General features: G+C 38.2%; 2 protein-coding genes across 2 annotated transcripts in view; one reads left to right on the forward strand and one right to left on the reverse strand.

Moving 5' to 3' along the window:
* Window positions 1–3,061, forward strand: part of KIAA1211 (KIAA1211 ortholog) — a 41,642-nt gene extending 38,581 nt beyond the window's left edge. Inside the window, exon 10 of the mRNA XM_009885035.1 lies at window positions 2,395–3,061. Coding sequence (XP_009883337.1) covers window positions 2,395–2,555 — 161 coding nt within the window. The 3' untranslated portion in view covers window positions 2,556–3,061. The remainder of the gene's footprint in view (window positions 1–2,394) is intronic.
* A 3,539-nt stretch (window positions 3,062–6,600) lies between these two features.
* Window positions 6,601–10,794, reverse strand: part of AASDH (aminoadipate-semialdehyde dehydrogenase) — a 17,406-nt gene continuing 13,212 nt past the window's right edge. Inside the window, 4 exon segments of the mRNA XM_009884988.1 lie at window positions 6,601–7,008; window positions 8,105–8,236; window positions 9,580–9,705; window positions 10,305–10,468. Coding sequence (XP_009883290.1) covers window positions 6,601–7,008; window positions 8,105–8,236; window positions 9,580–9,705; window positions 10,305–10,468 — 830 coding nt within the window.

A 10,794-nucleotide genomic window follows, 5' to 3' on the forward strand; every position in this document is an offset into this window, starting at 1 on the left:
ATCAATTCGGTTGAAGATATCCTGCCACTTTGAATTTAGGACTTCTCCCTCCCAGTCAAGTATTTGGTATCGAAGGCTGGAACCAGAGCCTACTACTTTGTCTGTCACTTCAGTTAAGCTGAAACCATTACATATTCAAAAGGCAGGCACATTAAAATAAATACTTCCCCCCCAAAGGGCATAAGATTTGGGGTGGTGTAGGGTGATTGTTGAAATAGAGACTTGCCAAATATTTCGCTAGCCAACATTAGTCCTAGGCAAAAGGTTTTGTAGCAGAGTACAGGCAGGTGTCAAAGAAACCCTTTTGCAAGTTCCACAGTAAATAGCGTGGGTTTCTTCGAAAATAAATCCACGTATCAGCCGAACCCATTCAGTACCACTCCAAGCCGAGAATGATGGAATGCAACTATTGAAAGCAATGAGGTGGTTCGTTTATCTGATCTGTAGCAGCAAAGGCTAAACCAGCGCTACTCCTGCATTACAGACTCTTCCAAGCTGAACCCCCATATATTGAGTTGGCTCAGCAGCTGCACGCCAGTGCCGATATCCCTGAGAACTTTACTTGCAACATCTTGGGTTGGACTACACGATCTTCAAAGGTCCCTTCCAACCCAAACCATTCTAAGATCTCACACAGATTGCCCAAAACTTGCCTGCTCCCTGTCAGCCTGCTCCTAGTGTCCAATCTGGCTTTGGAGGTGGGCAGCTGGAGAAGCTTTACAGCATTCCTGTCAACCTCTAACAGAGCTCTATTGCAGCCCTACCCCAAAACGTTCAGTAGTTACGCTGTACATGGTCAGTTCTGGCAGAAATGAAACTCTAGCACAATAGATGATACCAAATTAGATCAAAGAAGGGCTAAACCCCAATTATCCTTGCTCGGTCTGTCTGCACTGGAATGAGTTTCAGGAGGAAATTCAGGAGGAACTGCCAATTTTGAGTTACCCCAAGTGAAAGCATAGCACTGTGTTGGCCCTCAAGGTAATAGTGATTGGATTTCCTTGTGATTCCAAGGCTATGTTGGGAGCCTGGTAGCCATTATCAACTACACAAATATACAAGTATTTGTTTCTTATGGATGATGACACTGATTTGGGTTTCCCACAATTAGGAGAGCATTTAAGGCAGAAGACCAGGCTAGAACATGCTTAAAATAAAAGTTTGCTGAGTCCTCCTCTAATGACATTAAAAAAACACTCTAAACTTGAGAAAGTTGGTATATTCCAGACTTGGACTTAAGTCTTGTACAACGGGAACTGATAAGAGGTTGTAACCTTTAAAATAGCATAAATTACCATAACATTTAAAATAATTAGCTTTTCAAAGTATCTGTCTATGGCAATAGCTGCTACTACTGGTCATTTACTTATAGCTAAAAATACATGATTAAAGGTGTACTAAAAAGAAAAATAAACAATTTTTGCCATCCATGCAATTTTAAAGCTTTTTGAAACATTCAAAACCTGAAGATTAAAAGCAACTGAAAGTAATTTGGACTGAGTATGAATATTTAACAAAAAAAAAAAAAAGCTTTTTGGCCCATAAAGAATAAAACATGTATTGGGGGGATTAGTGAGGTGTTATTTTGTTATTAAGAGTTTTAGAGTTACTCCATAGGTTTCAGATAGGGCTCATTTCTATCCAGGCTGCCTTCAAGGGGATTCACTGTCTCAGAATTAAACAATCTTCTCACCTGACTTCTACAATATACTTCTACTGTTCTGCTCTGTAAAGTCGCTTGTTAGGAATCAAATGCTTATTCAATGCATTTTCCTGCTGAGACAGCTGTTGGTCTTAAATATACTATTTTAATGAAAATGTGACAAACAGCTATTGGACAAAGCTGGTTCATTTCTTCTTCAGGATAGTCTCACGGGAGTGGTTAACTGAGGCAGAAAATCATAGGACCGCTTTCTTCTCTGTGCTTATTTAAGAACTCTAATCTGAAGATGTAATCTAAAAGCTACTGAATATAGTTGGGGTACACATGTTCAGCAGCTGCATTACCAAAGAGAAAAAAGAATTCAGCTTTATTTCCCATTGTTTGCTATATAGCAGATGTAATTAAAACAGTTTATGTAAAGAAGACAACTGGCAAATTGGACATGTTTTCTCTGAATCTTGCACAGATTGAAAATTTTGTCCCTATTCTTGTGAGTAACATTACTCAGAGTCACCTCTGAAAAAAGAAACTCAGCTGCTCCTAACTTGATTATTTTGCAAATATAATAAAAAGTAAGATTTAACTAAAAGGATTGGAAATAAATATGAAGTGTTAGATCAGAACATCTTCACAGAAAAGAAGCAAAATCTCTAGAATCCTGCAACAAAGTATAGCGTTCAACTAATGGGTTTGTTTTTTTTCTTTTCCCCTCCCCACCCCATCAAAACCAGTGGAAATTTCAGATTCTGTTCCATCAACCCCACTGGCAAAGGAGGTGGCCAAGAGATTCTCTACGCCTGACGCTAACCCTGTGTCTACGGAACCAGCCTGGCTTGCGTTAGCCAAGAGGAAAGCAAAAGCCTGGAGTGACTGTCCACAGATCATAAAGTAAACTGTAAAATTGCACCTCTATTGCTGACTATTAATTGCTTTCTTTTTATTTATTCAGCTTTTTACACATGACAAAACTGAAAATGCATGTATTGAAGGACTGAAAACTGAACTGATTACCATGTTGCTCTAGTTCACTGTAAAGTCTACTCAAGTCATATATTCCATTGCTTTGACAAATAGCTAAATGAGGTCACAGCAAAAATTTCAGAGCCAGACACTCTCAAAAATGTAAGTATGCGCAGACACTGGATGTAAATTTTAGTGAGTATCATAAAAAAGGCCAGAACCTCAGTTCAGAAGTTCCTTAAATTCTGTGGGTATTTGGTTATGGAATTTTAGATCTTTACACTTCAGTGGAGATCTCAGAAATTCTTTTTTCAACACTCTGTTGTTGAAAATTAAGGCAAGATGCATGTTCCCTTCTCTTATTCTTAAATTTTTTTTTAAAGTGTTAAATTGTATGAACTGTCAGTTCTACCTGCTATTTGAAAGCTTCTTCCATAATGAAGAACTTTGGGAGGTATCTTTCCACCTGCAAATGATAAGTAGAGAGATGGTACCATCCAACTGCTGAGGTAATTTCTTTCATCATAGGATTAATACACTACGGCTATATTCCCTCATTCCTAGGAAGAAAACAATCCATCCTACTTCACAAAAAAACACATTATTTAAACAAAAGTCAGAAAGTTTTCAGAAAGAAGCCAGGGAGTCAGTGTTTCTTCTAGTCATTTAAGTGCATCACTGTTTGTGCTTGGCCATATTTAAGATGCGTAGAGACAGTGATGGCAAATTACAGCTTTAAATCCATGGACTGGAACGAAGATAAGTGCAACTATTCCTGTGCTCATGTAGCTGCAGAATTTGTGTCAGTAAGTTCCCACAGGAGTAAGACTTGCAGAACTGAAGTTAACGGAGAACTGAAAGCTAAGTCAGTGAGGGGCTCAGGAGTTTTAACTCTGCATTCTTCCTGATTTTACTCCATGTGCAACTTCAGGGAGTTCAGATGACTTCCTGTACTTTGACCAATACAGCCAGAACGCTTCAAAAAAAAGTTTACTTACCCCATCTCAGGTATCTGCTGTGGCAATTGAACACTTTATTACTCCTTGTACGTAAAATAGAAACGTTCACCCCCTTCCTCTTACAAAAAAAAAAAAAAAGGATAAAGTCCATAATGTAATAAAAGCTTTACTATCCTCAACATCCCACAGAAATAGCTAGCTCTACATTTGAAAAAGTCACCCTAGTAAATAAATCTGTAACACACCCAAGCTTGTTTTACAAGGAAGTCTTCAACAAACTTGAACATCTCCTTCTTATAACCAGAAGGCTCAAAGGAACCTTTAAGCCTACAATATCGTAAAGGGAGACATTTTCATGAGAAGAAATTGCATCATTATAGAATGATACCACATGTGTTTCATGGAAGTATTTTAGCCAAACTGCTGCACGCAGCATGAGGAGTAGCACTTGAAATTATGCAGAAAACAGAACGAAACCTGCTGTATCCTCCTGTCCCAAGAATCAAAAACGGCTCGTCAGCAAAAGTCACTATTGAACACGCAATTTCCCACCAAACAGAAAACAACGCTACAGTACCATGGTTACAATAGCACAAACACAACGAACATGTTAGAGCGAGTAGATGTGCAGCAGCAAGATGGGGTTTTTTGGGTCTCAAGCCATCAGTTTTGCTCAGTTTCATATTTAAAAACAGAATCGCTAAAGTAACTTTTTACACTTAATATAAGCATTTAAAATATTTTATACAGAGATGGGCCAATGCTGTTCTCAAACGCTTGGGAAAAAAAAAACACTTAACACCTTCAAAGTCAAATCTCTGCAAGCTTATCTGAAGAAAGAATTGGGCCCATAATTATTTTTGCTCTGTAGCACCATGAATTGGTGCTTCTTAAGTTGAATTTATACTTTTTTCTGAGTTTATAAGCTTGCAGTGTGTATTTGTAATTACAAGAACTAAACTGCCTGGAATCCATCTTTGTGAGTTTTTCTTGGGAGAAGGAGCCAGGCAGAAAAACAGAGAAGGTGAAGTAAATCAGGATTAAAGAATTAAAGATACCGGTATTCTGAAAAGCATAGCAAAATTAGGTGCTATTGTGCATGACACAAGGATGCAATTTTCCAATACAATACATTTATAGCACATAGACTAGAGCTTTCATTAAGGATGGTCTTAATCTAAAGCTTCAAAGCAGAGATTTTTTTCAACCATAAAGGTATCTAGTGTAATAATGGAAACTGTATTATGTACAGTACTTGGTGGAAACATTTCTAAAGTGTACATGTTCAACAGTGACATTTCATGTTAAATTAACAAAAATTTGCACTAAAGACCAATGAAATGAAGTGTTACTTTGCTTTAGCTTTGTTACATCCATTTCTGATAAAGTGTTGGAAATCTGTAAAAATAAAACCAAAACGTTACTACCGAGTTTAAAACAGCAAAAACGTTTTAAGAACCGAACAAACCACTATGTAGTATATTGTCTCAATTTTTTGTAACTTATACACACAAAATACCATTTCTTCTGACAAGGTTATATACGATTAACCTCTATGTTCATATAGTAATGTATAAAAACTATAAGATGTATAATTGTGGGGTATTTGTTGTGTACTTTTTTAATTTTTCAAATGTTTTAAAGTGCAATTGTTTATTATACTAATGTCATTCTAATTCTTATTAAACTATAACCCAGTCAAAACTATCTAATCGATAATGTATGTATTGTGTGTCTCCTTTGACTAACCGTGTAGTCCAGGTTTGCTTTATAAATAGAACTTTTTACAGCGCTACAAGTGTCTTGCCTATGCATTTCTGCTAAAGATAAAACAGAGGAACCAGATGTGATGAAGCAACATAGCCAGTGCAACTTCTACTCTGCTTTTTATTCAAGGTTTGAATTCAAAGTAGATGGCTCATCAGAGAGATTGAGGTAATAGTTTCCACTATAGTTCTTTTAGAAGACTTATGATCAGGAAGATGCTTGCAGATAAGTGTACTTCTGTCACTGTAAATGCTTGATTCGCATTACTAAGACCACTGGCAATTCCTTTTAAGGTGTTAAAGACAACCAAAACCAATTTACACAACCCTTTATTAACAGTTCCCTGTAAAGACACTGTATGGAGCATTCATTCAAACCTCTTAAAAAATGATTTGACAATAGTTGATTTGAGCAGTGCATACTTCATCTTGGAACTCATAACGTACCTGTCACTGACATTTAACACATATACACATGTAAGTACATTCTCCACTTGAGAATACAAGAAGTAACTCCCACTGACTTCAATGGAGTTGAAGCATGTGCTTGGCTGAACTGAAGCCAAAGGGGGACCCAGGCTCGTAAAAAAGATGAACTATTCAGTTTATACAAACTACAGTAAACAGGTCACTACTACCAGGTATGTGCAATGCAGGCTATGTCTTCAGAAATGAAATTAAAAGTTAGGTTCAAAAAAGAACTTGGGTTACCTTGCCAGGGCACAGAAACCTCGTCAGACTGGACAAACACCAGTCTGATGCAGGGAAGAGCAAGGCGCAGGCCAGGACGGAACCTCAGGGCACAGCCTAGGCTGGACTCAGAGAGAGGAACACATTCCTCCCTCGGGGAGACAAGCGTGTTATGCCAAGCTGCAGAGTATGGCACTTCACCACAGTTTCTCCCAGTCCTGAAAGTGTTTAAAGCCAAACTGCTGACTTCCATTTTCTCACTACACGGGTCGCAGCACAGCATGCAAATCCAAACCGTCTGACACATGTTCTTTCACGAACCGGAGTTGGGAAATGAGGGAGGGACAGTGAAACTTCTGGCTGGGTGCTGAGCGGCCATCCTCCTTCAATCAGTACAGCAAGTCAACAAATATCACTTTACCTTCTCTGGGCACTGCCTGGTGCAAAATGCTACCCGAGAAGTCTGGAAAGAGCACCTCTTACATACAGTAAAATAGGCAGAGAGTTAGAGAGCACCTCTGAGTTCTTAATTTACAAATGTAAATGATAAAAAGGAAGCAGCCTAACATCTTAACTGTTCTTTTTTTCCTGTTATATACAAATCTAGGCAATAAACATAATCATTTCTACAGCCCACAACAAGCTTTGTTCCCCATACAACAGGGGAAGAGAAAACCTCTCCTGGAAGCTTATCTACTCCTTCTGCTGTTCCACTCTTGGCATTCAGGATCCACACTCTGCCATCTGTAGATACTGCTGCCAAAAGAATTTTGTTCTTTAAGTCCTCACACTGGAAAACGAATGGTGTTCCATATACACTTGAAGTGGCTTCAAATTTCCACAGTAAATTACCCTCCATATTACAACAGTAGATAAAGCAATCATGGGAGCCAAAAAATATTTCTTGCTTCGTTAAACTTGAGATGCATGGAGATGAAAACACCGGTCCGTTAGTGGAAAACTGCCAAACCTACAAAAAGAACACAACCACCCATTATTGAAAGTTGTTCACATTAGCAGTCTGACAGCAACTGTAATTTTTGAACAGACTAGCTGATGACAGGAGAGCATTTTATTTCAAGAGCACACTAGGTTTCAGTGAGGGCTGGTACATACTTGTCAAATTACAAGTTGAGTTTTACACACAGAGTAAGTGATAAAAGACACATAAAATAGATGTGGAAGAGTTACTACCTTCCGTGAGGCCCACATAAAGATGGCCAACTTGGGAAAAGAATACTCTTGGGCTGTTGTACCACAATTAGTAATGAACTTCGAGAATTCTGTTAACATGCCATTCTTTGCCAAAAAGGCAAATAATTCCTTTTGTAATATAGATTTCCTCTGCTCATGCTAATGATGTGCAGATCCCTCCTCACGAGACTATCAGTTCTGCGACACTGCTGCAAGCAGACAGAGAGCGGGGCATGCGCTAACACATATTTTATAACAAGAAAAGGCTTAGGAATTGCCGTGTATACTGCCTCTCAGGCAAACAAACAAAACCAGTGTCAGTTGTTTTAACACCAGATACAAACCACATTAATCTCTGAGGAATTAAAATTATTCTTATTTTAATTCAATGTGAAGGCTGACACCTATTACCTCAGAATTATGATTTGGCTTATCTCTGCTGTGATATCAATATTTTTTGATAAATGCATAAACATTCTAAGAAACCTTTCATTCTAAACAGCCACCATCTTACGGAAGAGATGGCTTTAAACATGCTTGAAAAACTCCAGAAACAAAACTGTATCATTTCACTTGCTGGTACTACTCTCGATTATTTACTTCAGCTGTAAGCTCTGAACTAGAAATTCTATTACTTCATTAAGCAACTTGAGAGTTTTCAGTTTATTTGTGGTTTTGCCATGAACTGCATGGACCACCCTAGGCAAACAGGTTTTTTTACTTTCTCCTCTCTATGACAATGAATAGATACTTCTATTTGGTTCACGAAAAAGTATATGTTAATCATTAAACCTCAGAAAACAGTGTTAATAAAGCATCTCATTCAGGGGTTTGTGATGAACATAAAAAAACCCCACCAACAACACTTTTACCTTTTCTCCAGAGTGAGAGTAACAATATAAGTTTCCATCCACACACCCAACACAAATGTACTTCTCATTGCAGTGAGGAGAGGAGAAGAGCGGCTTTCCCAGGAAGCTTTTCCAAATCTTATTCCCTGTTACCTGTAAACGGCAGTGTGGAATATCTGATGCTTAACACAACTGTCAAAAGCTGCACAAAACAACCCTTCCTTCACAGCTTGACCCAGCCCCTGAGAATTGGCAGGGGGAAAAAAAAAAACACCACAAACCCCAGAAAACAAACCCCAACAAAACCCAAAAAGCAAACCAAAGCAGGCTCCTCCGCTCCAGAATGCACACCAGAAGCAAAACTACTCTTCAAGTCTTATTCCAACAAAATGTTTAGCGTTTTCCCTGGGATACTCAATACCACCCTTCTCTTCCTCCCCCAAGGAAAAATAATAATAGTGCGGTAGTAGTTTTCATAAATGACAGATTCATTTTTTATTCCATTCCCAGTACGTGATGAAGACCAGTGGAGGAGAGGAGAGGATATCTTGAAAGCAGTCATATTGATTATGTCATATACTACAAATACTGTAGGAAATGCTGCAACCCACAACCTATGATTGTCACAATAAGATCCTAACATAGCCTGCATATTCCTATTTTTATAAATAATTGCTTGGAGTTACAGCTGGGTTTCTCAACTACCTCTTACTCAGGAAAAAAAAACAATCTGTTTTTGCCTAACCACAGCCCACTAGCGCTACAAAACCATACACTGGTCTTCTAACACTAGGCTGGGTATTACTGAGGAAACTTGTGGTGGGCAGGAGGTAAAGATTGATAGGATTGATGCTCTGGGTTGTGTGAGTAGAAAAACACGAACAGCTGCTCTAAGTGACTGTTCCTTTTATCAGGCAAGACCAGCTGTAAGCCAACAATGCTTCAGAAAACCATTAAATTGCTCCACATCTATCAAGCATGCCATTTCCTCTGTGCAGAAAACAGACCAGCAGTCCAAGATTAAGGGGGACAGCTCTTTCAATGAGTACAGGGAGGAAGACAGTAAGAGGAATGAAGGGGCTTCTTTCTCGATTCTGTTCTGATTCCAGTAAGTTCTGTGCATTTGTATTTTTTTTTTCGAATCCTACTGTCGAAGGGAGGGAGGAAAAAAAAACCTACAGACATGTTCTCGCTTACTAGTTTAACTGCTAAGGTAGTATGTGGGAATGGGAAGACACTGATTCCAACTTTGGCCTATAGTCAGCATGTAAATTCAAGCAAGTCACTTCAGTTCTCTATCACCAGATAGCTCTCTGAAATACAGGAATTATTATGGTAACCTTGCGTATAATAAGGCCCTCAAGTGAAAAATATCTTATGGTAACGTATGATCATCTAGTTCCTTTCATCAGAAGAGCAATCACCTTCAGAAATGCACTTTTGGTTTCATTTACATTTGAGATTGGGATCAAAGACAAGTAAGCAAAGGTACATACTGGGTTTACAGCCAATAATAGTCCTCCTAGAGTAGCAACATAAAGATGATGTGGGAAAGAACTTAGACAAGGAGATGAAAACACAGCTCCACCTTCACAATGCAACTTCCATATACAAGCCTTTTTCTGTAAGCGTAAGAAAAGAGGAATACAAAATTTTACAATTGGAGTTGAAGTACATCATGTTTACAAAGACCTTTGAATATCAAAGCTTATCAAACAGTGCATTTACTCAGCAAATACTAGTTAAGAAGTGAAGATATAACCTACATGCTATTATATCAACACACATGCCTTTGGCCACTTTCTTTTCCAGTAAATAAAAGAAATTCAGCTAATGATGAGGCAGTATCTGCCCCTCTTATTTTACATCTCACTTCAACTACTCTTTTAGAATGTAAGATTCTTTCTCCACCATTAAGCTATCGTTTTATTTCTAGCTAGGCACCCTGTTCTGAAACACCTACAGAGAATTTAATAACTAAGAAACTTAAGATTTGGTTTCAACCAGGACTAGCAGCACAAGAACCACAGCTGAGAACACCACTGAAACTATTTACTACTACATAATCCTAACCCCACTTCAAGCAGGCTTAATTATTTCACAAGTGTAATTGTGGACTCCTGAGAATACTAACACCAGTGGAGCTTCGTCTGGTGTGGTACAAATAGGTTGAAGTTGGATATTTATTCTTCTATACATAAAAGTTAGTCAGTGTTCTTACATAAATATCCAAAGCATACACATGTTGGTCATGCGATCCTATGTAGACTAGTCCACTGGAAGGGTCTACAACTGCAGAGCTTTTCACGGTATCTTCTGTGACAAAAGTCCAGTGTACTTCTCCATCACTGCTTTGAAGCACATACACTAACCCATCATAACAACCTGTGTGAAATAAAACATAACAGGGGAAAAAAGGATAATGAATATTTGTATTTATGGTGTGATTTATGCTGCTACCTGCATCACTGGAAAGAAATAGAATGGCTCACGAGGTACAGTTTCAAAACATTTTCCAAAGCTCCTCCTCTTCCTTTAGCTCAAAGTCTTTGCTGATAGTTCATACATTCAAAGTTGATTGTTCTGCGTGTTCTTTCCAGGTTACATTTAGAATATACTTATTTCACTGCCTTTCTATCAAATTTTACAGTAAGAATATCAGAACACGTGGAGAGTTGTTGAAAAGGGAGAGTAATGTATTTTTAATTACC

Source organism: Charadrius vociferus, unplaced genomic scaffold, assembly GCF_000708025.1.
Source record: "Charadrius vociferus isolate BGI_N301 unplaced genomic scaffold, ASM70802v2 scaffold134, whole genome shotgun sequence".
Taxonomy (NCBI): Eukaryota; Metazoa; Chordata; class Aves; order Charadriiformes; family Charadriidae; genus Charadrius; species Charadrius vociferus.